The 26585-nt window shown below is 50.9% G+C and overlaps 1 protein-coding gene across 1 annotated transcript in view; it reads right to left on the reverse strand.

The window, feature by feature from the left end:
• Positions 1-377: 377 nt before the first annotated feature.
• The window catches only part of kdm5a (lysine demethylase 5A), a 29835-nt gene continuing 3627 nt past the window's right edge, over positions 378-26585 (reverse strand). Inside the window, exons 4-29 of the mRNA XM_060038412.1 lie at positions 25222-25392; positions 23315-23500; positions 22593-22671; positions 22105-22196; positions 21594-21752; positions 21083-21202; positions 19159-19317; positions 18422-18604; positions 17337-17498; positions 15921-16040; positions 15073-15267; positions 14479-14660; positions 13442-13566; positions 12956-13103; positions 12556-12676; positions 12200-12376; positions 11057-11235; positions 10309-10447; positions 9794-9973; positions 8602-9183; positions 7518-7676; positions 7131-7265; positions 6516-6663; positions 5692-5912; positions 4579-5034; positions 378-2108 (exon numbers count right to left, since the gene is read on the reverse strand). Coding sequence (XP_059894395.1) covers positions 1749-2108; positions 4579-5034; positions 5692-5912; positions 6516-6663; positions 7131-7265; positions 7518-7676; positions 8602-9183; positions 9794-9973; positions 10309-10447; positions 11057-11235; positions 12200-12376; positions 12556-12676; positions 12956-13103; positions 13442-13566; positions 14479-14660; positions 15073-15267; positions 15921-16040; positions 17337-17498; positions 18422-18604; positions 19159-19317; positions 21083-21202; positions 21594-21752; positions 22105-22196; positions 22593-22671; positions 23315-23500; positions 25222-25392 — 4938 coding nt within the window. The 3' untranslated portion in view covers positions 378-1748. The remainder of the gene's footprint in view (positions 2109-4578; positions 5035-5691; positions 5913-6515; positions 6664-7130; positions 7266-7517; positions 7677-8601; positions 9184-9793; positions 9974-10308; positions 10448-11056; positions 11236-12199; positions 12377-12555; positions 12677-12955; positions 13104-13441; positions 13567-14478; positions 14661-15072; positions 15268-15920; positions 16041-17336; positions 17499-18421; positions 18605-19158; positions 19318-21082; positions 21203-21593; positions 21753-22104; positions 22197-22592; positions 22672-23314; positions 23501-25221; positions 25393-26585) is intronic.

The following is a 26585-nucleotide window of genomic DNA, read 5'->3' on the forward strand; positions in this document are numbered from 1 at the left end:
AATACAATTTGATAATGATAAATGTTTTTTGTGTTAATGTAAGGGCAGTTAAAACAGGCCGGTCAAATTTGACCGGGAGCACCAAAGTAAGGGGGGAGAAACGAACACGACACAAAGGTTAACTCAGTAGATTCTCGTGACCTTAACTCCTTGCGTTTCTTTGCATGTTTCGACACATTGTTTTAACGGTTCCGAAATCTGACATCAAATTCATAGGACATGAGTCATTCTGTTCAGAATTTTTTTTTTTGGCGGAAATCTGTTTTGTGTGATGTGGGAAAGTATTTTGTATCTAAAGTTGGGAACCAACGATCTAAAGACAGTGGAGATGCGTAAAATCGGTCCCACAAAGAAAGACCAAAGACCCTTCATCCAACTCGTTTGACTAGGAATAGTTTATTAAAGGTAGTAAATAAAAAAAAGCCACAATCCAATTATTTGCCATAAACATATATGTACATTATAAATTATTCACTACGTCACAGCGGTTTGTCGAGTAGTGAAGTGGGCGTGTTCAAGCCTAACTGCTTTAGGGTGAATGGGGCAGAGGCGGATCCAAAATGGCGGATGGAAGGGTCCGCCATGGCAGACCGATGGTCTAAAATGGCGCCAGGAGCGGAGAGAGGAAGAACCAGAAACAATCCGTGATGTTTACTGAAGAAGACGAGAGACGTTGGTTACCTGTAACAGGGGGTCAGAGAGATGAATAAACACAGACAGACGATCGATGTCGATGATTGGTTCTGCTCTCCACTGGCTTATGTTATGACATCACTTCCCCCTTCGGAGTTATGAGCAGCTCGGAGCTCAAATGATCATCATCACCCAGGAGGAAGGTGGCGAGTCCTCCCTCTCTCGCTTTCAGAGTCTCTCTCTCACCATCAAACACGTCCTTGGGCTGGAAGGGCTGGTTTCTGCTACATTTAGTGTTGTTTGTGTTATTATTGGGTGGACCGTACAGTCTGCATGTGTCATTCGTAAGAGTGTGTGTGTGTGTGTGTGTGTGTGTGTGTGTGTGTGTGTGTGTGTGTGTGTGTGTGTGTGTGTGTGTGTGTGTGTGTGTGTGTGTGTGTGTAAAAAAAAAAAAGCCAGCTAGCGAGCTACGTCTGCGGTCCTCCGGGTGATAGCTCATGGGTGCCAACCGGTCTGCAGTCCTCTGGGTGTTAGCTCATGAGCTAGGCAACTGGTCTGCGGTCCTCCAGGTGTTAGCTCACGAGCTGTCCAACCTGTGTCTAGTCCTCAGGGTGTTAGCTCCCGAGCTAGCCAACCTGTGTCTAGTCCTCAGGGTGTTAGCTCCCGAGCTAGCCAACCTGTGTCTAGTCCTCAGGGTGTTAGCTCCCGAGCTAGCCAACCTGTGTCTAGTCCTCAGGGTGTTAGCTCCCGAGCTAACCAACCTGTGTCTAGTCCTCAGGGTGTTAGCTCCCGAGCTAGCCAACCTGTGTCTAGTCCTCAGGGTGTTAGCTCCCGAGCTAGCCAACCTGTGTCTAGTCCTCAGGGTGTTAGCTCCCGAGCTAGCCAACCTGTGTCTAGTCCTCAGGGTGTTAGCTCCCGAGCTAGCCAACCTGTGTCTAGTCCTTCGGGTGTTAGCTCCCGAGCTAACCAACCTGTGTCTAGTCCTCAGGGTGTTAGGTCCTGAGCTAGCCAACCTGTGTCTAGTCCTTCGGGTGTTAGCTCCCGAGCCAGCCAACCGGTCTGCGGTCCTCCGGGTGATAGCTCATAGCAAACCGGTCCATGTGTCACTCAGAGTGTTAGCTCCCCGGCTGGCCGCCGTGCAGCGCCGCAGCGCCCCCCGGGAGGAGGCTAGCCACGACCGTCTGCGTGTGGACAGCGGACGGGAGGCCCGGCACGCCGCCGCCGCACGCCGACGTCACCAGCACCACCACGCTCTCCTCCACCGCCGTCGCCAACGACGACGCCTCCACCCGGACCACCGCCGCCGCTGTGGCCCCGCCCCCGAGAACGCCGCCCGCCGCCGACACGACCACATGGGCCTTGCAGTTGCAGTCGACGCAGATGTAGTCCTCGTTCTCCGCCATCTCGCAGGACACGCCCACGCACACCTGGTGGAACCAGCCGTCGCAGCCGCCGTCGCACTGCACCCAGTCCACCTGAGGGGGGGGCCGGAGGAAGAGGAGGAGGAGCAGGAGGAGGAGGGAGAGTGTTAAGAACAGCTAGAACCCCCAGCGCCCAGAGCCATAGAGAGGGAGAGTTGCGTCATCTCAGTCCACTCCTTCAGGCCGGATCTTTGAGGGGTTCGTGGGGAACTAGGAGCCGTGTTCTCACTGTACTTCCTGAATGCAAGTTCAACAGAAGCACTTTCACTTTCACTTTCTACTTTTTGATGTTCGCTTATTTTGATTCAGTTAGCAAAGCGTTTGCCAGCATCGTAGCCTTTATGATTGTGATTAGTTTCGTCCCCATGCAGCGCAACCTAGTCTGATAGAAATCAGGGCCAGGTGGGGGGCGGGGTCCAAAGATGAGTCCGACCAATCAGCACAGAGCAGGACTTGGAAACACGACTGGCGTCTCGAGTGCATTAAAGCTTCGATCAAGGGTTCATTAGCTCCATTGCTTATTTATTTACAGATTAAGAATAAGAACTGAGTTACTGGATGTGCGAACATGGAAACAATCATTAATGATGATGTTGTGTCGTGGGGTTCGCATCGCCGTCAGATTCAACCTCAAGGACTGTCTAGTCACTGTGATTTGTAGTGTCTTTTTTGGCCAGCTTTGGGAAAGAGCTATTTGTATGAGAGTAGAAAGGGACAGAACAGATCTGTGGTGTGCAGAGCCCCTAAAACAATCAGAGAGGTCATAGCATAGATGATGGTTATAGCTTTGATTTCTGACTGATGTGGTTATGAATATAGTTCTCTGTAAGGGTAAACTGTCCGTCCTATGTTAATGATATATATATTTATTTGTTAATTTTTTTTTGCCAAATAAGGGCATGTTTCCAAAAACTTTGTCCTGAAGTTGCTTGACGATTGTGACTAGAAGCTGAAGCACTTCAACCTGTCAATCTAAACGTAACATAATTATATAAATATGAAATACCACTGACAGGCAGGTTGGTCTGCAACAATCATTGCACTTAATTGTCTTGGGGTCTCTCTCTACGGCCCTCTGCTGTGATTGGCTGAGCCGGGAGTAGGCGGCGGCCGGCCAATGGTTAACTCGATGGCTGATTGACGAGCAGCCTGTGCTGGGCAGGCAGGGGGGTGGGCCCGGTTAATACGTGATGTGTAACTCTCTTTAAGGTTTTCCAGTGCGGTAACCCCGGGGAGACGCTTCACAACATTCCATGATATTTTTTCACGAGACACGTGGCGTTCCTACTGCGGTGTATTCCATTAACCCGATGCTGGGCGGGTGAAGTCACGGACCAGAGGGCCCAACCAAACCCTGCACGCCGAACCCCACCACCCCACCCCCCCACCCCCCCCCCCCCGCTGCAGACCCGAACCAGCTTACACCGGTATTAACACCTTCTAATTCATTATTCTGTCTGTTTAAGCGGGGGATGAGACTGGATGCCTGCACTCTCCTCACGGTTTGCAGGCCGGCAACCCATCTCGATTTAAAATGTTTTACCTGTACGGATGTTTATATTATGTATGCATGTCAATTATGGCCCCCATTGCACTCCTGGTCATCCCTGGGAGGAGGGATCCCCCACTCTGCGGTCCTTCTCAAGATGTCTTCCTTTGCTATTTAAGGGAGGTATTTCTTGCTCTCTGGGGGGCTAGGGTCAGGGTGGTGTCATACATATATGGCCTGTTAGGGCCTTTGGGACGGTAGCTGTAATTAAGGAGCTATACAAATAAAATTGAATTGAACTCTGCCAGGGTTCACGGTTCGATTCCCACTGGATGCACTGTTGGTATCGCTAACTATTCTACATGATTATGTAGCTGTCGAAGAATTCTTCTTCTATGGAAAGGGCTCCTGCGATTGAACTATCAAACAACGCTTGTCTTCTTGCCTCAATGTGTTTGACTTTCAATCTGCAAATAAATGATCACGCTTCATTTCCTTCTGTCTCATAAAACATTAAACTAGTTGCCGTTGCTCTGAGAACAAACTGTTAAAATACAATGTCAGAAAGGGTCAAACTCTAATAATCTATGTGCTGGCGATTTGGAAACAAAATCCCACTGGGTTGCGACCCAACACTGGATTACGACCCAACACTCCCAATCTTTGGGAGACAATGAGCCGGAATACCAGTACAGGCCATGTAGTTACACTGTGTGGCCGACTGAAACACTGCCCTCTGTTTGCAGCACACAGCACTACACTCAAACTGGGAGCCCTCCAAACTAGAGATGGGACTTTTGATTCGATTTTGGTCCCAATATCTGTACAGGGATCCAGTATTTGGGTTGGATGAGACCAGTTGAGAATACAGAGGAACCAGCCGGTGGATTAACATGTGTGTTAGTCCCCCTGGTGGTTCATGTGGTGGGTTACCTAGTCCAACTAATACACGGACAAGGTCACCCAGCAGGTGGACCAGGTCATAGACCAGGTGGACCTGGTGGTGGTGGTGGTGGGGGGGGGGGGGGTCCTCACCTTGTCCTTGCAGGGCCGCTGGCAGTTCTTGGCGGCGCACACGGCGTTCTCGTCGTTGGAGTCCTCGGCGCCGGACCAGTCGTACTTGGACGGGATGTCCAGGATCTTCTTCTCCTTGCGCTTGTCGGGCGCCTCCCTCACGCCCTCCACCTTGGCCGCCGCCTTCTCCTTCCTCTTGCGCTCCTTCTCCTCCTTGGCGAGCCGCTTGGCCAGCTGCTTCAGCTCGCGGCTCTTCTCCACGCCCGCCTTCAGCTTCTTCTTCTTGGCCTTGCCGGCCAGCCCCAGCTCCAGCCCCGCCCTCTTCAGCTCCTTGCTCTTGGCGTGGCGCAGGTCGCCCGTGGTGACGGCCGCCATCAGCATGTGGTGCTGCTCGGCGCGCTCCAGCTTCCGCCGCCGCTTCCGCTCCGACTCCTTCAGCTTGAGCTTCAGCGGCTTGTCCAGCAGCGAGTCGCCGGGCTGAGGGGGGGGGGGGGGGGCGCACAGTGGGAAACAGCACCCCCTTATGGTCACAAACGGGTATGGCACTACATAATCGTTTCTATTTACATTTAGGGCGTTTAGCACTTTCATCCAAAGCGACTTACAATAAGTACATTTGTCAGAAGAAGAGCGAGACAATATATCGCTGTCGGTGCAGTAAGGATGTTCATAGAACCAAGTGCCAAGCGCTAACCATCGTTAGCTTAACCCATTCGCCATACACAACAAGAGATAGCATAGGATAAGAAGCTACACAATGCTAGGTACTGCTTTTAAGTACAAGGACGTAAAATATACAATAAGTGCGTACATTAAGTGCCAAGACGTACAACATGCAAATAGTGCGTAAGGGGGGTGTTTTTAGGAGAAGGCGCGTTGGGGGTGAAGGGAGGAGGCTGCGCAGAGTCCAGCTGAACACTGAACACGGCACGTATGACAATAGAAGTCCCTGTCTGGCTTTGCGGGTGGAGAGGATAACGGCATTGCTGGGCCATACCGTGCAGGTACCCAGACACACCAGCCCGCGTTCTGAGAAACGCCAAGACGCCAACTCACAGCCCACGGCCTGCTACCGCTCATGTGTTCTCCCCCGGCGGCCTGTTCGAGGGGGGGTGGGGGGGGGGTTGTCATTACCTCCAGCACCTGGAGGAAGCGCTCCTCCGAGGGGGGGTGCGTGGCCTGCAGGATCCTCCAGATGTGCAGCGTCTCGTCCAGGGAGACCTCCAGCAGGTCGCCCACCATCATCAGCTCCTCCAGCTGGGCCTTGGCCTGGGGGGACAGCTCCAGCACCGGGGGCTCCAGGCTGCGCGGCACCAGGGGCGTCTTCCGGGGCTGCTTCCTGGGGGTGGCCACGCCTGCGGCGGGGAGGGGGGAGAGAAGGGAGGGGGAGAGAGAGACAGACAGAGAGAGAAAGGTACAGACAGACAGACAGAGGGGGAGAGAGAGACAGCCAGACAGACAGAGAGAGAAAGGTACAGACAGACAGACAGAGGGGGGGAGGGAGAGAACGATAGACAGACAGACAGAGAGAGAAAGAAAGATACAGACAGACAGAGATGGGAGAGATAGAGACAGACAGACAGACAGACAGACAGACAGACAGACAGACAGACAGACAGACAGACAGACAGACAGACAGACAGACAGACAGACAGACAGACAGAGAGGGGGAGGGAGAGGGGGAGGGAGACAGATAGACATGGAAAGGGGGAGAAACATAGTGGATCAGGGATGTAAAGGGAGAAGGGGAATGAGAGAGAAAAACCTCAAAGTTAACTTTATACTTATTTTGAAAATAGAAGCAATGCTTGGAAAGGTATCACAAACGAGGGCGAACACCCCCTCACTGCCCAGACCAGTCGGCATCTCATTCTATTAACCTCCCGCAGGAGAGAACGTACTGGACAGCTGAGGGGGGGGGCGGGACAACCGAGCGAGATCGACCAATCAAGACTTACTCTGGACGCAGGTCTTGGAGGCGGAGGAGTAGGCGTGTTCGGCGCAGAAGGAGGGCGTGGCCGCGGGCCACATGTGACTGACCACCTCCTCAGACTTGACGGGGATCTCCTCGTCACAGAACAGGTAGGGCTTCACCTCCCCCGGATCCTGGGGAGACCGGGCGACAACCACATCAACCACCAGCCCCCGCTGGACAGCGCACCACTTGTACTCTCTCTCAACTCTCAACTCATGCAAACGCATTTCCCATGATGCAAAGTGTTTTCCTGTAGCGCCGAGATGAGGTTCTGAACTTTTGTCGTTACGACCAACGGCAGAATGCGTTTGTATTCTGTTGAAAAAATTGTGAGTGCGTGTCTTTCTCTGGAGTGTGTCTTTCTGTTTGTTTGTCTGTCTCTCTGTCTCAGTCTGTCTCTCAGTCTGTCTCTCCGTCTGTCTGTCTGTCTGTCTGTCTCCCCGTCCGTCTGTATCTCAGTCTGTATCTCCGTCTGTCTCTCCGTCCGTCTGTCTGTCTCTCAGTCTGTATCTCCATCTGTCTCTCTGTCCGTCCGTCTGGCTGTCTGTCTCTCCGTCTGTGCCCCCGGCCGTGTGGAGCGAGGGCCGGCCCTCCATACCTTCATGTCGTAGCCGTAGGTCTCCCTGATGTCCTCGTCGGAGTCCGTCTCCTCGTCGTCGTAGTCGGCGAACGGCGGCTGGCGTGCGGCCGGCACGCGGCTGAAGCCCGCCTGGTGGAAGGTCTGGATGTGGCCCTGCAGACAGACGCGGGTTGAGCACTCTTTAAACACAAGAACCGTCCCATTGGGCAGTAAGGAGAATAAGATAAGATAATCCTGAGTGTGTCTGAGGGGTTGTAGGTTTACCCGTGTGTATGTTTATGGATTTGTGTGAGTGTGTGCGTTGCTGTGTGTGTGTGTGCGTGCATGCGTGTTGCTGTGTGTGTGTGCGCATGTGCGTGTGTGTAAGCATGTGTACGCGTGTGTGTTTGTGCGTGTGTGCGTTACCTGCAGGTCGGGGTTGGCGGCGGCCTTCTGCAGCTCGGCGGTGATGATCTTCTCGGTCTTCTCGCGCGCCGCCTGCTCCACCATCCGCTGGCTCAGCACCGACAGCTTAGCCAGCGCCGACGACAGCTCGTCCGTGGCCAGGGCCTGGCGGGCGCGGTCCTGCGCACACACACACACACATGTGTGTTTAAACACGCAACACACACATGTAGGCTCATACACACAAACACACACACACACACGTAGGCTCACACACACGCACACACGCAGGCTCAGACACACACACACACACATGTAGGCTCTCTCACACACACACACACACACACACACACACACACACACACACACACATGTAGGCTCTCTCACACACACACACACACACACACATATGTAGGCTCACACACACACACACACACACGTAGGCTCACACACACACACACGTAAACACTCAACACACACATGTAGGCTCACACACACATGTAGTCTCTCTCTCACACACACACGTAGGCTCACACACACACACACACACGTAAACACGCAACACTCACATGTAGTCTCTCACACACACACACACACACACACACACACACACACACACACACACACACACACACACACACACACACACACACACACACACACACACACACACACACACACACACACACTTCGTTTCTATGTATTTCTTTAAATTAGAATTTCATTGAAATGCCATCACACGTTACACAGCGGCCATTGAGGTGTCTTTCAAGGGCCGTTTCCCTGAGAGAGATCTTATTTGTTAAAGGGAATATGTCAGAGCGATTCTGTGCAAGAGGTGGGACTGAGTTTGTCCCTACCAATGAGGATCACGCCACGGCAAAGCGCGGGTACCCCAAACCATGGATGCATCAATTAAGCCGTAAATTAATGAGCTGGCGTCAGTGAGCCGTGAAAGGGCAGCGAGTAAACACAACCCATGAGGACTAGCTGTCTTAGTGACTCACGCACGCACGCACACACACAGACACACACACACTCGCGTCACCCTTCGTGCGCGGACCACACTCTCCAGGGGGGGGGGGGGGGGGGGGGGGGCTCTCACCTGCCAGCCCATGGCCCTCTCCGTCAGGCACTGCAGGGCCTCCCCTTCCGGCAGGCGGACGGGCAGCTTCTGCAGCGACACCAGCAGCGACAGGATGGTCTCCAGCCGCGGCCGCCGCGAGCGCTGGCACAGCGGGCACAGGAACTTGGTGGAGTCCTTGGCGTTGCCGTGCCAGCCGCCGGCGCCCGCCTTCTTCTGCGTGCCCGCCTTGGGCAGGGGCACGCACGCGCCGTGGAACCAGTCCTTGCACAGCTCGCACTGCAGCATGAAGCCGCTGGCCGTCTTGCGGCACAGGCAGAACTTGACCTCCTCGATGCGCTCCGCCAGCGCCATCTTGGCCAGGTTGGCGGCGCGCAGGGCGTGGATGGACTCCGCCTCCTTCTGCTCCTTGGCCTTGAAGCGCGCCACCACCGAGGCCGGGTCGCGCCCCTCCTCCAGGCTCTCGTCCAGGTCGCTGAGGGCCTCGCGGTCCAAGCCCCCGCCGCCGCCGCCGCCGCGCTCCTTCTCCTGCTGCTCCTTCACGCGCCTCCTCTTGCTGCGGCTGTTGCCGTAGACGCCGATGTCCCCCCGCGGGCTGAGCACCTGGGGGGGGGAGGGGAAGGGGGGGGGGGGAGGAGAGGGTGTGCGAAGAGTTACCATGGCGATGTGGATTGTTGCTGTTGTCTATTCGTGTGTAGATGTGGTTCAAAACCAACCCTAACTAATCTAACTATTATTTGATATGTTGCCGTTTAACTAGGGGCGGCATTTAGCTCAGGAGGTAGAGCGGGTTGGCTGGTTTGATCCCCGGCTCCTCCTAGCTGAGTGTCGGGGTGTCCCTGAAGAAGACGCCTCACCCTGACTGCTCCCGACGAGCTGGCTGTCACCTTGCATGGCTGACACCGCCGTCGGTGTGTGAATGTGTTTATGAATGGGTGAATGTCAGGCAATGATTGTAAAGGCGCTTTGAGTGGCCACTGGTTAGAAAAGCACAGTTTAAATGCAGTCCATTTACCATGGCGATGTGTAGTGTTGCTCTTGTCTACCTGTCTATGTGTAACCAAGGTTAAAATCAACTCTCTCATTTTCATTAGACTTTTTCAGTTAGCTTGTGAAAGCACTTGATCAACTGAATTTTCATGCAGAAAAATCAACTAGTAAATTGTTTTAATCATCATTTCTCTCCGTCTCTCTCTCCCTCAGGTGTGCTCACCTGCAGCAGGGTGTAGGTGGAGTTCTTCTTCAGGAAGGTGCGGGCGGTGCGTTCCCGCCAGGCGCGGGCCGAGCCCACCTGGGACTCCACCTGGACGAAGGGGTCCAGCCGGATGGGGATCGATCGGCCCCGCACCAGCAGGCTCTCCAGCTGCTCCAGGTAGGCGTAGCTCGACCCGTTCTGGGGGGGGGGGGGGGGGGGGGGGGGGGGGGAAGAGCGAGAGAGAGCGAGAGAGAGAGCGAGAGAGAGAGAGAGAGCGAGAGAGAGCGAGAGAGAGCGAGAACTAAAACCGTGTTTCCCAACAGGTTGGGCTAGAGTAATAGTACTAGCATGATACATAGCCTTGTATAATTGGTATGATAAGGAGTAGTTTTGGAATTATAAGTAATAGAACAATTAAGTATCAAGTAACACTGTCGATCGGGGCCTCCTGGCCGTCACTACCACTAACTCGTTGGTGTGCCCCGATGATAGACCTTCAGGGCGCGGACTGGGGTTAGAAACACTGACGGTACCTGGATGGACTCCACCTTGGCCGTCCAGTCCTTGGCCTTGTGCAGGGCGTCGGCCAGGGCCAGCACGTTGGGCAGGTAGGCGGGGATGCTGCGGGCCTCCGTCACGATGCCCTCCAGGGTCAGCACGCTGTGGCGAGGCCTGGGGACCAGAGGGGGAAGGGGGAGAGCCAGGGGGACAGACAGGGGGAGAGCCAGGGAGACAGGGGGACAGGGGGAGAGCCAGGGAGACAGGGGGAGAGACAGGGGGGCAGGGGGAGAGCCAGGGAGACAGGGGGGTTAGGGCCTGAACACCTCTAGGGACAAACTATGGCTTTGTGTGTGTCTCGAGTGTGTTGCCTTCTTCTGTGTGTGAGTGAGGGATAGATGGATATAGGGATAGATAGATGTAGTGAGTGAGGGATATAGTGATATAGTGATAGAGAGATATAGTGAGTGAGTGATTGAGCGTGAATGAGCCAGTGAGCGATTGAGTGAGAGTGCGTGATAGAGTGAGTGATAGAGTGAGGGGATAGGATGACAGTGAGTGAGTGATAGAGTGAGTGACTGATAAATGAGTGACAGAGTGAGCGAGTGATAGAGCGGGCGAGTGAGAGTAAGCAAGTGATAGAGTGAGTGAGTGAGAGGGAGTGACTGATAGTGAATGATAGAGTGAGTGATACAGTGAGTGAGTGAGTGAGTGAGTGAGTGAGTGAGTGAGTGAGTGAGTGAGTGAGTGAGTGAGTGAGTGAGTGAGTGAGTGAGTGAGTACCTGGCGTGCAGGCAGGCGCGGGCCTTGTCCTCCCATCTCTCGGACACGGTGAGGACCTCCTGGAGCTCCGCCATGGCCTTCTCCACGGCGTGGTGGGGGGCGAGCCCCACCCCCGAGTCGATCAGACGCTTCATCTCCTCCAGGGTGACCCGCTGGGGCTCCGACAGGGTCAGGCGCACCTAGGGCCCGGGGGACAGGTTAGACTGTAGCTAACACAGGGCTAGGACTGGTTAACTGTAGCTAACACAGGGCTAGGTCTGGTTAACTGTAGCTAACACAGGGCTAGGACTGGTTGACTGTAGCTAACTGTAGTCTGGTTAAACTCTAGTCCATCTAACACAGGGCTAGGTCTGGTTAAACTCTAGTCCATCTAACACAGGGCTAGGTCTGGTTAAACTCTAGTCCAGCTAACACAGGGCTAGGTCTGGTTAAACTCTAGTCCAGCTAACACAGGGCTAGGTCTGGTTAAACTCTAGTCCAGCTAACACAGGGCTAGGTCTGGTTAAACTCTAGTTCAGCTAACACAGGGCTAGGTCTGGTTAAACTCTAGTCCAGCTAACACAGGGCTAGGTCTGGTTAAACTCTAGTCCAGCTAACACAGGGCTAGGTCTGGTTAAACTCTAGTCCAGCTAACACAGGGCTAGGTCTGGTTAAACTCTAGTCCAGCTAACACAGGGCTAGGACTGGTTAAACTCTAGTCCAGCTAACACAGGGCTAGGTCTGGTTAAACTCTAGTCCAGCTAACACAGGGCTAGGTCTGGTTAAACTCTAGTCCAGCTAACACAGGGCTAGGTCTGGTTAAACTCTAGTCCAGCTAACACAGGGCTAGGTCTGGTTAAACTCTAGTCCAGCTAACACAGGGCTAGGTCTGGTTAAACTCTAGTCCAGCTAGCACAGGGCTAGGAGGGGGTACATTGTAGCTAGCACAGGGCTAGGTCTGGTTGAACTGTAGCTGGCACAGGGCTAGGTCTGGTTAAACTCTAGTCCAGCTAACACAGGGCTAGGTCTGGTTAAACTGAAAAAGTACTCTGAACTGAACCATCCATGGGGCACTTCAACACAGAGGTATAGCAGGAGGAGGAGGAGGAGGAGGAGGAGGAGGAGGAGGAGGAGGCGGCGGCGGCGGCGGCGGCGGTCGCTCACCTCGTCCAGCCAGCGAGCCTGCCCCAGCTCCTGCTTGAGGCGGGGCAGCTGGGGCAGCTCCACGTCCAGCCTGCTGCCCAGGTCCAGCAGGGCCTGCAGCCTGCAGGAGTCGGGGAGCTGGTCCGACAGAGCCACCTGGGCCCGCTCGTGGAAGTCCTCCACGTTCTCCAGCAGCTCCTGTCCGGGGGGGGGGGGGGGGGGTTAGGGAGGTCCCATGGGTGGGTGTGTGTGTGTGTGTGTGTGTGTGTGTGTGTGTGTGTGTGTGTGTGTGTGTGTGTGTGTGTGTGTGTGTGTGTGTGTGTGTGTGTGTGTGTGTCAGTAGTAGAAGTGTGTGTGAGGCAGGCGGAGATGCTGACCTGGACCTGCGGTGCCTGGCTGATGACGCAGGGCAGGATGAAGAGCTGCTCCGCGAAGGCCTTCAGCTCCTCCACCGTCAGCTTGGTGCGGCTCCTGGGGCCCTCCACACGCAGCCTGCTGCTGTAGGGACACAACGTGTACACACACACACACACAACCTTAGCACACTATATACACACACACGCAGCCTGCTGCTGTAGGGACACAATGTGTACACACACACACACAATCTTAACACACTATATACACACACACGCAGCCTGCTGCTGTAGGAGCACCATGTGTACACACACACACACACACACACACACACACACACACACACACACACACACACACACACACACACACACACACACACACACACACACACACACACACACACACACACACACACACCTGGTCCTCTTGCGGCTGAGCAGCAGGGCGGCGGCGGAGGAGCAGGTGTCCGCCTCCTTCACCGTGTCGCGCAGCCGGCGGAACAGGAAGTTCTCCGGGTACTTCCTGTCCTCCGCGTCCTCCAGCAGCACCTTCAGCTCAATCAGGTCTGCGGGCGACGCAAACAGAGTCAGGGTCCAGGGACCACCGCACGCCCGCCACTGAACGAGACCCTGACCATCTTTGGGTCCCTCCCCTCCAAAAACATAACAAAGTACAGACCGCAAAATGACCCTCTGTCCGTCCCCATGTGACCCTTTGTTTACCTGCGATAGGTCTGAATAAACCCAGACACATTCAGATCTGGGGCCGACCTAACACGGAAAGGCCACGCCCTAAATAAAATGTCTTTAGAGTCTACAGGGCTAAAGGTCACAGTTGTGAGACACGCATCGTTGACCGTGTGTAGAGCTCTAAGCCGGCGGTCTCCACACACTCTCGGCCCACCTTTCTTGTTCTTCTGGTCGGCGGACAGCGCCTCGGAGACCCTCTTGGCCCACGTTTCGTAGGACTGCGCGCGGGTTCGAACCCCGTAGAGCATGGAGGGGAACTCCTCCACGTCGTAACGGTACCTGGAACACAGAACGGGTTCTCTACGTGAGGAATCAAAATGTGGCTCTATAGAGTGAGCGCATGACGATAGAGAGACAGAACCGGCTCTGCAGGAGGGAGAGAACGAGACCACGACAGAACCAGAGGACAACGTGAAGAGGAAACCAGAGTTCTACACCAGACAGAGCAAGAGCTCTACAAGAGACAGAGCTCTACATGAGACAGAGCTCTACTTGAGACAGAGCTCTACATGAGACAGAGCTCTACATGAGACAGAGCTCTACTTGAGACAGAGCTCTACTTGAGACAGAGCTCTACATGAGACAGAGCTCTACATGAGACAGAGCTCTACTTGAGACAGAGCTCTACTTGAGACAGAGCTCTACATGAGACAGAGCTCTACATGAGACAGAGCTCTACTTGAGACAGAGCACTACTTGAGACAGAGCTCTACTTGAGACAGAGCTCTACATGAGACAGAGCTCTACATGAGACAGAGCTCTACTTGAGACAGAGCACTACTTGAGACAGAGCTCTACTTGAGAAAGAGCTCTACATGAGACAGAGCTCTACAGGAGGGAAAAATTGGGAGCCCTGCATGGAGAGACAAAACAAGAGCAGCTTCACATGAAAAGGGAAGGAGAGCACTACATGAAGGGAAAACTAGAGCTCTACATGCGAAAGAATGAGATCTCTACATGAGGAAGAGTACTAACGCTCCCCACGAGACAGAATTGGAGCTCTACCAGAGGAGACCGAAAGAGAGCTCTCCATTGGGAAGAGAGAACGAGAGCTCTACATGAAAAGGATTGTGAGGTCCACTTGAGGAGACCGAGCAAGAGTTCTACATGAGGCCAAAGAACAAGCTGGTCGAGCATTGAGGAAGCGATGATTGGTTCATGTGGGGAGGGGGGGCGGGGCACTCGTCTCACCGAAGACACTTGTTTCCCATTGGGCAGCTGCAGAGGTCCGACGCGTGGTGCAGACACACAAGGTGGTCCGGGCTGCAGGGGCAGGTCAGCGCCGACAGGAAACAGGTGGTCTTACACTTCTGGCACTGCCGCTCGTCATCGGGAACCAGCTCAAACACCTCCTGCTCCGACGACAGCACCCCCTGTAGGCACGGCAGAGAGACAACAGAGAGTCACCCGACGTGGTCGTACGGAAACATTCGTTTTAGGTGTGCCCCTTCGCCATCTAACCAGCCCTCGAGGAGTCTTCCCTCTGGATTTGGATTTTCCTTGCCCTTTAGCGGCAATAAGATTAGCCCGTGTAATGGGGCGGCATGTGGCTCAGGAGGTAGAGCCGACTGCTCCCGACGAGCTGGCTGTTGCCTTGCATGGTTGACACCGCCGTTGGGGTGTCAATGTGTGCATGAATGGGTGTATGTGTGCATGAATTTTTCAATGTTAGGCACTATTGTAAAGCCTATTTACCAATCTACCATGTAAGCTAGAGTTCTCAGTGGGCCATTGGATTATGTTTAAACTCCCGGGCACTGGCCTGTAAAACCCCGTCCCCCTCACCATCTCCTGCACGGCCTGGCGTAGGCGCGTCTCCTCCTCCATCATGTCCCCCATCTCCTTGAAGACGGCGGCCGCCAGCTCCACCGCGAGCCCCTCGGCGTCGGCGGCCATCTTGAAGAGCAGCTCCTCGTGGGAGAACACGCAGTAGCGGTGGAGCCGCCTGTAGTGGGCGACAGACTGCATGCCCATCGGAAGCTGCACAGGGGGGGGGGGGGGGGGGGGGAGAGGAAGAGTCAAGCATTTACAATTCGGGCGTTTAGCAGACGCGTTTATCCAAAGCGTCTTACAATAACTACATTTGTCAGAAGAAAGAGAAAGAAGATATCGCTGTCGGTACAGTAAGGATGTTCCTAGAACCAAGTGCCAAGCACTAACAATCTCTAGGTTAACCCATTCCCTGTGTCCAACAAAGATAGCTACGATAAGATGCTACAAGATGCTAAGTACTGTTTTTAGGGGTGTGGGTAGGCTATGCAGAGTCTAGGTGGACTCTGATTCTGATTGTGACACTGAACAAGTGAGTCTTGAGTCCTTTGCGTAAGCTAGTGAGCGACTCTTGGGTCCTGACTAGATCGGCAGGGACCTCGTTCCACCAACACGGTGGTAATACAATTCTGATTGTGATTGTGAGTGTTGTTCAGTCTAGCTTCTGAGGTTGTCTCTAAACAACAACAGGGGTCTCCACACAAGGACTTATTTCTGTAAGCCCAGAGGACCCAAAATCTAAAACTAAGCCGCCGCCACAGCATCACCTCTGGTGAACTTTGGTACTGCAGCTGTTCTGTGTTGACAGAGTGTGCAGGGTGATGTCAGCTCGTACTAGATATGAACCCTGGTTCTCTGCTCACCCAGTCCGCCGTGCAGAAGTTGACCGCCTCCGCAAAGTTGTAGCCCTGGTTGAAGCCGCTGTGATAGGCCCTGGGAAAGGTCACCACAAACTCTCCGGCGCACTGATTGGTCCTGTACACCTGGAGGGAAAGACAGCCACGCCCACAACAGTTAATAAGCAATTAAAAACTAAAAGAGCAATCGGAAACGTAAAAAACAATCGAATATATTCTTCCGAGGGCAGGATAGTTCAGTGGTCAGGGTGTTTGTCTCTCGGCTGAAAGGTTGCGAGTTTCAACCACAACGTCCACATTCTGTATAACTGTATAATGAGGAGTTGAATTAACATGACACACACACACTCATTATTAAAATATAATAATATTTTATTAAAAGTCCCTCTTTATCGATTGAATTAAAGTTAATGAATTTGTGTGTAGTGTATAGCTGGGGTTGTGTTTGGAGGTGTCATTTTGGGATGACTTTTCCTCGTCCAGAAATGCAGTAAAATAAGCTCTATTAAAATAATAAATTCTGGACCACACTCATTTCTAAACTCGGTCTACGGCCCTGATCTACCTGTGGCATCCTTGAGCAAGATGCTCCGACTCCTACCTGCTCCTTAGAGACATGTTAATAATAATAATCAAGGCTCTTCCAGGATTCTTTTGCAATCTGGCGATGCAGGCACCCCGACACACTCACGTATTGCACTAACGTGAATGGGTGGTTTGCACAAAAAAAAAAACACAGACTCTGCTCCGTGATCATTTGAAAGTCCTCCCTGCTTTGAAAACCGCGAGCCTTAATTGGAAGTAAAGGGGCTCGGGTTTCCACTGAGAACGCTCACACCAGCGCCGCAACACAGCCGCACAACACCTGCCAGCGCTTCACGAAGCCTTGGCTTTGTTTTGCAGTGCCATCCATCACCAACCATTATACCGAACACAAAACAAGAACTGAAATCCCATCTGCTGACGTTTGTTGTCCCATTCTACTACACGACACGACGCTCTGTGGCTCATCTGGTCTAAATGGTAAATGGACTGCATTTATATGGTGCTTCTATATCAAGGGGCCACTCAAAGCGCTTGCCAATCGTGCACACATTCACACACCGACGGCGGTGTCAGCCATGCAAGGCGACATCCAGCTCGTCGGGAGCAGTTCGGTGTTATGTGTTGCTCAGGGACACCTCAACACTCTCACGCTAGGAGGAGCCAGGGATCGAACTAGCAACCCTTCCGGTTACCTGCCAACCCGCTCTACCTCCTGGGCAACAGGCTGCAAATGGTGTGCCACCTGCACATTTGACCTTTGCTTTAACCCCTGCCGTAAACCGAGGCAGACCGAACGCCGATACAATATGCTTTGTTTAAATAAAACGTGTTTTTAACCCATTGAACCTTTGGATAATTGGCGGCCGGGGTACGTACGGGAACGCCGTGCTCCATGAGCACGTTGGGGTTCATGATGGTCACCAGCTGGTGGAGGAGGTCGGGCTGGGAGTCGAACAGCTCCGGGGCCAGCTTCTTCATCACCGCCTCCAGCTGCTCAGCGGCTGAGGCAGGGACCCCGTACCACGTCTTAGGCTCCCCCTGAGAGGGAGGGAGAGGGAGAGGAGAGGGAGAGGGAGAGAGAGAGAGAGAGAGAGAGAAAGAGAGAGAGAGAGAAAGAGAGCGAGAGAGAGAGAGAGAGAGAGAGAGAGAGAGAGAGAGAGAGAGAGAGAGAGAGAGAGAGAGAGAGAGAGAAAGAGAGAGAGAGAGAGAGAAAGAGAGAGAGAGAGAGAGAGAGAGAGAGAGAGAGAGAGAGAGAGAGAGAGAGAGAGAAAGAGAGAGAGAGAGAAAGAGAGAGAGAGAGAAAGAGAGCGAGAGAGAGAGAGAGAGAGAGAGAGAGAGAGAGAGAGAGAGAGAGAAGAGAGAGAGAGAGAAAGAGAGAGAGAGAGAAAGAGAGCGAGAAGAGAGAGAGAGAGAGAGAGAGAGAGAGAGAGAGAGAGAGAGAGAGAGAGAAAGAGAGAGAGAGAGAAAGAGAGAGAGAGAGAAGAGAGAGCGAGAGAGAGAGAGAGAGAGAGAGAGAGAGAAAAGGATGAAGACGGGGATCAGCATTCAAATTACAACGTTGTCCAGTTTGGTGCTTTCAAAGTGAAAACTGAAGACAAAACTGTGATAACCCTGAAGACAAAACTGTGATAAAAGTATCAGAGACTGCATGTTAAAGCCTTAAAGAACAACACATGTCTGGGTGATCACTACCACATCAACGTCACTCCCATTGTCCCATTGAGCATTTTTGTGCTTGTACAACGGCAACTAACACCTCCGTCTTTTGTAATCAATGTTTGTCGGTCAAGGCAGAGTTTGTATACAAACTTCAGCAAGTACTTTACAAAGTACAAAGTACAAAGTAACTGGATATCGGTAAAGGATGTTTGAGCGAAGCCAGAAGAGTTTGCTCTCATGACCGGCATCGTCCTTTAAGAGCGTGCACGTTGGCACCATACGAGCGTGCATGTGGGAGCTCACCAGTGCAGGAAGTTGATGGAGTAGCTCCAGTGGTCCTCGATGTGCCAGCAGAAGGAGGAGAAGCACATGCCCACGTAGAGCCAGGGCACCTTCATGCCCGAGATGTCGGCGTTGATGTGGGTCAGCACCGACTGCTCCAGCACCGGCAGGTTGGTCAGGTTCCAGCCCGAGTTGGCGTACTCCTGACAGAACAGACCACACCTGAGTTTAGCCTGGCAGCAGCTTAACAGAGGGAACTTGCAGAAGGCCACTGATCAGCTTTTAGGTAGAGTTGTTCCGATGCCGATACCAGTGTCGTAAATTCCTCCGATAATGCCTAAAATGCAGCATCGGGAATCGGCGAGTACGTAAGATACCATCACATGACTCATTTATTACACAGGCAAAGAACACCACAAACACTACATGGATGATCACGCTCAATTACAAGGACACAAAAGTATTACTATAATCATAGAGAGTCTAAATTAAAAAATAATCTAGGTCTGAAACCAGACCTAGATTACTCTGAAACCAAAAGTATATACTCGGTATCGACCTGTACTTTCAGGAATCGGCATCGGGACGGATAAAATGGTATCGGAACATCTCCACTTTAAGGTGATATCATTTATTTTCTTGTTTGCACGTTTCTGTCCTGCTTCCTTTATGCAGGTCTCATCTTACGTGCGATAAAGTGTTCAGAATCATGAATCATGAATACATGAATCTGAAGATGCCACTGCGTCCTCCTCACCTCCTCGTCTCCCAGCAGCCGTCTCTTGCCGTCGCGGACGGGGAAGCCGCTGCCCACCTCCTTGGAGCTGATGTCCGCTCCGTACTCCACGATCACGTCCTCCTCGATGCTGCTCACCAGCCGCCAGAACTCCTTCTCCACCAGCTCAGTGGGAACCATCTGAAGGAGAGAGGGACACGTGTCGTCATCTTCATTCATCAAGAGAACATCTAGTCTGAAGGAGAGAGAGATGGCTCTAGTCTAAACCTCTGTTCATCTTCATTCATCAACCGCACTAGTCTAAAAGAGAGAGAGATGGCTCTAGTCTAAACCTCTGTTCATCTTCATTCATCATCAGGACTAGTCTAAAAGAGAGAGAGATGGCTCTAGTCTAAACCTCTGTTCATCTTCATTCATCATCAGGACTAGTCTAAAAGAGAGAGAGAGAGATGGTTCTAGTCTAAACCTCTGTTCATCTTCATTCATCAACCGCACTAGTCTAAAAGAGAGAGAGATGGCTCTAGTCTAAACCTCTGTTCATCTTCATTCATCATCAGGACTAGTCTAAAAGAGAGAGAGATGGCTCTAGTCTAAACCTCTGTTCATCTTCATTCATCAACCGCACTAGTCTAAAAGAGAGAGAGATGGCTCTAGTCTAAACCTCTGTTCATCTTCATTCATCATCAGGACTAGTCTAAAAGAGAGAGAGAGAGAGAGATGGCTCTAGTCTAAACCTCTGTTCATCTTCATTCATCATCAGGACTAGTCTAAAAGAGAGAGAGATGGCTCTAGTCTAAACCTCTGTTCATCTTCATTCATCAACCGCACTAGTCTAAAAGAGAGAGAGATGGCTCTAGTCTAAACCTCTGTTCATCTTCATTCACAAACCGCACTAGTCTAAAAGAGAGAGAGATGGCTCTAGTCTAAACCTCTGTTCATCTTCATTCATCAACCGCACTAGTCTAAAAGAGAGAGAGATGGCTCTAGTCTAAACCTCTGTTCATCTTCATTCATCATCAGGACTAGTCTAAAAGAGAGAGAGATGGCTCTAGTCTAAACCTCTGTTCATCTTCATTCATCAACCGCACTAGTCTAAAAGAGAGAGAGAGAGAGAGATGGTTCTAGTCTAAACCTCTGTTCATCTTCATTCATCACCCGCACTAGTCTAAAAGAGAGAGAGAGAGAGATGGCTCTAGTCTAAACCTCTGTTCATCTTCATTCATCATCAGGACTAGTCTAAAAGAGAGAGAGAGAGAGAGATGGTTCTAGTCTAAACCTCTGTTTATCTTTATTCATCATCAGGACTAGTCTAAAAGAGAGAGAGAGAGAGATGGTTCTAGTGTAAACTTCTGTTCATCTTCATTCATCATCAGGACTAGTCTAAAGGAGAGAGATGGTTCTAGCTTAACTGTCTGTTCATCTTCATCCATAAACAAAACATCTAGTCGGAAGGAGAGGGACAAGTGTCTTCATTCACAAACAGGACTAGTCTGAGAGAGAGAGAGGCGGTTTTAGTATAACGGTCCATTCATCTTCATTCATAAACAGAAAATCTAGCCTAAAGGACAGAGCAGTTTCTAGCATAACGGTCGGTTCATCTTCATTCAATATGAGAACATCTAGTCTGAAGGAGAGAGAGTGATGGTTCTAGGACAACAGTCTGTTCATCTCCATTCATTAACAGAAAGTCTAGTCTGAACGAGAGAAATGGTTCTAATACAACCGTCTATTCCTATTATTTTGTTAATAAAGAGCATCTTATCTTCATCTTATCGGGACGAGAATGAGAAGGTAGCAGTACAAAGATGTCTGTTCCAGCTCACCCACCACTAAAACAAAGTAGTGCCACTACAATACTAGACCGAGTGGTTTAGCACTACAATAGTGAACCACTTGAACGGACGCCTGGCTAGTCCGCAGCCCCCCTGGACCCGCGTCTACGTACGTGAACGGGCATGTTGAAGTAGTCCGACTTGAAGTGGTCTGCCATCTCGCCGAAGCTTTGCAGGCTGTATTCCCTGACCGCCTGCTCGAACCCAAACGCCTCCCTGGGCTTACTGCACTCCTACAGTTCAGGGAGGGAAAAGACAGACATGAGCTTATACTGAGGCTCTTTAACTAGCACTACTGAGAGGTGCAGTTGGTAGGATTAGGTGGAACTTGTTTGAAATTTAAAAAGATTCTAAATTAATTTCAGTACATTTTCTTATAGCTCAGGCCGGCAGATAAATCCTTTTAACCAATCACAATCAAGTAATGTTGCAGTCACCATTGTCACTGTACATGATGTACACACTATAAAAAAGTGAAAGTGTTCAACTTCACTTTTTTAAGTCAGAACACAGACAAGTACTTTGTCCTGGGGTTTGGTGCCTTCAAATCATAATAAACATGGTACAAAAAAAAAAACACAAACAGAAAAAAACAGAAATAAGGGTGAAGCGCGAGTACGATACCTCGGCCACACACTTGGGGCAGCGCCAGTCGCCGCGCGGCACGTCCTGGAGGGGCGGGATCAGGCAGAAGGTGTGGTAGCTGTCGTCACAGCCGTCACACAGAAGGAGGCGCTCCTCCTCGTCGCCACGCCCACACACCAGGCACAGGTACAGGTCGATCTGAACCGCGCACACACACACACACACACACACACACCAAGTGTGGGTCAAACACAACGCCTTTCATAGCGACCATACATTGATAGACTCACAGCTTAATTGCTAACTGTACTTTATTGCTCACTCTGGCGGTCTTCTTGTGAAAGCCAGGGTGAGGGGAATCTAGATCTGATGCTCTAGAAGACAGCCTGAGGCGGGGGTCTTTTAGAGCTGATGCCCTATATTCTAGAGCGTTAGCTCTAAAAGCCCCTTACTCTGGCTGTCTTCTAGAGCATCAGCTCTAGAAGCCCCACACGCCAGAGTCTTCTTCACGTGTCTTCTTCACGCGCCTTCTCATTGTACAAATACTCACAAAGTTGACCTCCAGAGAGTCCTTGCGGGGTCTCATCTTGATGGCGAACGCCTGGGCCTTGAGGTGTCGCTGCCTCTTGTGGAGCCCCTCGTCTGTGTGGAGGACGGCAACACACCAGGGTCAAAGGTCAGAAGATTGATTTACACAGAAAAAGTCAGAAGACTAATCTACAAAGGGCAAGTCAGAAGACCAATCTACAAAGGACAAGTCAGAAGACTAATCTACAAAGGTCAAGTCAGAAGACTAATCTACAAAGGAAAACCCCTGATTTCACTCACAGAAGACCAACTGCCTACTGGACTATATTTTGCACACGTGACTGAAGTCGCACCGATTCATTACATTGACACAACAATCATTGGTGGTCATATCCTCCAATGATTGTATATCCTCCAATGATTGATAGGATCCAATGAGATGTGATCAATGGTTGAGATCTTCTCGCCCCTGGTCGTTCACCTAACCCTGCTTCGGGTTTGTTGCCCTACCTGCTGGCACGATCTCCAAGCCCACCATCCTGGAGTCCACCCCGAATATCTTCAGAGCCTTGGGCTTCTTGTTTTCTCTCTGGAGGAGGAAAGAGAAAGCACTCAGTGTGAGGGACAAGATCTAGGGAGGACCGCTGATACACGCCGGGCATTTGTTGACCCCAACTCTCAAACGAGCTATAATGTGCTGCGTTGGTTCTTTCTCTCCGACTGTCTTGTTTGGTTGATGCACAGCTGTTTAGATTGTCCTGGCGACCGCGTCAAAGATGTTTTCTATGCACTTCAACACTTCTGATTCGGATCCGTCTTATTACATGGGAGATAAGGAGAAGGAGAGATGTGTTGTGTCTACCGTTACATTTGCAGATTGACCAATCTGAAACAAGAGTGTCCTCACCGCCCTTACTCTTCCTCTAACCAATCACCTTATGAGGGCCCTTATTGACAATTTTATGTTATTGAAAGTCATCAAGTCATCAAAACAGATTCTACCGTGACATCACACGTGGGGCGTGTCCACTGAGATTTAGGATCGATAGATTAGCCTACCAGCCTACCAACTGGACTTTACCAACTGGTGAGTTGATCCATCCATCATACATCTGGGTCTCCCAGAGTATGTCACTAATTGATCATTTTAATATGGATTTTAATGGCTAACTAACAGCCCACCAGCCGGTAGAGTAGAGGTCCTTCAATATTTCAGCGATGTCATCATTTACCTCGGATTTCAAACGTCGGGAGCGACGCTCGGGCAGGAGAGAATCTTTGCTCTGCGGCTCGCAGCCGTCCCTCTCCCTCTCCTCCTCTTCCTCCTCCTCCTGCTCCTCGTCCATGCCCGGCTCCTCCCCCACGCCCTCGTCTGCCTCCTCCAGCTCGTCCCCCTCCTCGTACAGGCGCTGGATGCCCTGAAAGCACAGAAGAAGAAAAAGAGAAAAAATTGGGCTATATTCATTTAAAGAAATCAAGGTGAATTTCAACTGGTTTTCTAAACTTATTTCTTTACTTAATACAAGAACCGGGGCATACCATTAAGTTCTACACTTATATAATAAAGAAATATATACGTTTAATTTATAGTCGACTTTGACCTGAACCCTATTTTCCATTCATACATGAAACAAAAACGCACAAAAGAAAAAATATAACGCTTTAGAACTGCCTCTTTCTATGAGGTCAGTCCAACAAGACTTTTTTTTGGTCTTTGATCACTACCACCAGCTCTGGTGACGTGAAACCTGACATGCCATGCGGACAAAGGGGGCACTGTTTCCATGCACAGCATGCACTTCAGCCTCCCCTGTGGCCATCAGAGAGGTTTCAGAGGTTGGAGGGTGACGGGCCAGAGCGGCCCTGCTGCAGCCAGGGGTTAGATGTGTCTGTCTGCCCTAAGAAACAACAACTCTATTATGAATTGCGATAGACTATTGTTGTGTTACAAGAAAATGGACCGGATTGAAGAAGGCCAGCAAGTGTTTGGTTTTAAACCCTTAGATTAAACACCATGACTTTCCTCTGCAGGATTTATTTAGGATACCTACCTCTGATAAAGTACCCTTTGTAAAACAGCCCAGTCCGTTTCAATGCCAGGGTCTCTGCTACCAAATGTTTTCTCCGGCATGTAACAGGTTGACAGCTGTCATATCTGTCAGTCAGCTTAAGGCCTGTGGTAAGATCAACTAACATCAAGCACCAATCAGAAGGTAGTCAGACTGATAAAAGTAGATATTATCGTACAATAACGGAAGTACTGACAACTGTGTGTTTGACAGTTGACAGTTAATGTTAGGCAGAAACACTGTTACCTCAGACTCATCCTGTCACTTTCTAGCACGCTGGCAAATTTGCAAAACTGTCGCTATCTCATTTCCTCACAGAGTGTCTCGCACTGGCAGAAAAAACGTATCATACAGATTTGGGGGTACGAAACATCATCGTTCTCCACTGATGGTACAGCCTTCAGAAACCTAGACGTGCTTGATGTAGGGACGGAGCGGCTCGTCACATGTGACCACGTCCGCGTCAGCCAATAGAATGCCATTGCTCATGTGAACGAGCCAATCGGGTCATCGTTTGCATTGACATTTAGGGCATTTAGCCAACGCTTCGAAAGCAACATACAATAAGTACATTTGCCAGAGTAACAACAATATATCGCTGTCGGTACAGTAAGGATGTTCATAGAACCAAGTGACAGGCACTAACAATTGTTAGCTTAACCCATTTCCCGTATTCAACAAAGATAGCTGGGATAAGACGCTACTCTATTCTAAGGCCTACTTTTAAGTGCCAGGACGTACGACATACAATTAGTGCTTACATTAAGTGGCAGGACGTACGACATAGAATTAGTGCTTACATTAAGTGGCAGGACGTACACGTACAATAAGGGCTTACATTAAGTGCACAGGACGTACAATCTACAATAAGTGCGTAAGAAGGGGTTTTGGGGGGCGGTGGGAGACTATGCAGAGCCTGGGAGAACTCTGAACAAGTGAGCCCTCAAACTCAGGAGAACAATTTTGGAAGTCCCTGGCCAAGAGCAAGCTGTACAGGGAACACCAGAGACCGACGGTACAGTGAGTACCACTGACGGGCACATGGGCGTCAGGGGTCAGGGGTCACTCACAGTGAGCGAGGCTCCGGACTGGAAGAGTTCGTAGGGGTAGAGGATCTTCTCGTAGTGGGAGCGGAGCAGGGAGCCCACCCCTCTGCCAGGGGGGAAGCCCATGCGACTGGCCACCTTGGACCACCACTTCTCCTTACACACCGTCACAAAGCCCCCCTCGGACGACACCATCTGAAACACACACAAAATACAAAATGTGACACAGGAGAAGATAAATACTGGTCATTAGTATGTACAGGTCATGATGCAGTACACAAAGAGACTAATCAAGGGTACAGAGAGCAGCACCTAGCACCTAGGGGGGCGGCACGTAGCTCAGGAGGTAGAGCGGGTTGGCTTGTAACCGGAAGGTTGCTAGTTCGATCCCGGCTCACCCCCAAGTGTCGAGGTGTCCCTGAGCAAGACACTAACTGCTCCCAAAGATCTGGTTGTCGGCATGTATGCATGGACGACGCCACCGTCGGGTGTGTGAATATGTTCATGAATGGGTGAATGTAGTAAAGCGCTTTGAGTGGTCATGATGATCAGTCAATTTCACAATTTTAGCAATTTCAAAAAAGGATCTATTGTTCCAAATGTACTGACCTTAATCATAAAATACCACAATATGTCATCATAGCTTAAGAAAACATGCTGGGTCGAAATACCGGCTTCTCCGACAACATATGTTACAGCCGGTGTGTTTTCTCACGTTCCGGGTTTGACCGTTTGTTTTCGGTTCGGTCCGTGTGTTATGATTCACCATTCCCAGAGTTCCCCGGGTTGCCAAATATGAGACAAAGTGGAACACAAACACAGCGCTGTGGCCGTGGAAGCAAGCAAACAAACTGGATAAATTTGGATTCAAATAGGACAAAGCTTTAAAGCCTCGTCCTCTTTGGAAAAAGCTCCATGAACAGAGAACTGCTAAAACACAGGTGAACCACTGCGATGCATCTGACAGACAGCTGAGCACCCAGAAAGGTCTCAAGACGGATGCATTAACGAGGTCTGTGAGCCGGTTCATAATTTGCAAACCATTAATAAATTGTAACCGTAAATATTAGCCGATCAACTCACTAACTGTGTTAGCAACAGTTCTAGACTTTTAACAGTTAGTAAGAGTAACAGAATAAAAAGCATTCCTTTATCCCATAAAGAGAATAGTTCATAGAGTACAATCTAAAAAAGAATACAAAGAAAAGCCCAACCGAAAACAGAAGATCATTGGTTTTCCAGTCAAGCCTAGAAATAAAAAGGCAGTAATGAATAAAAACAGAGTTCCAAAAAATGAAATCGAAAATTAATCGTTGACAAAATACAATATTCATCTTGTCAAAAAATAATATCTTGTGCCGGGATCGTCTTGTGATAGAAGGTGTGAC

The sequence above is a fragment of the Gadus macrocephalus genome, chromosome 19, assembly GCF_031168955.1.
Source record: "Gadus macrocephalus chromosome 19, ASM3116895v1".
Classification (NCBI taxonomy): domain Eukaryota; kingdom Metazoa; phylum Chordata; class Actinopteri; order Gadiformes; family Gadidae; genus Gadus; species Gadus macrocephalus.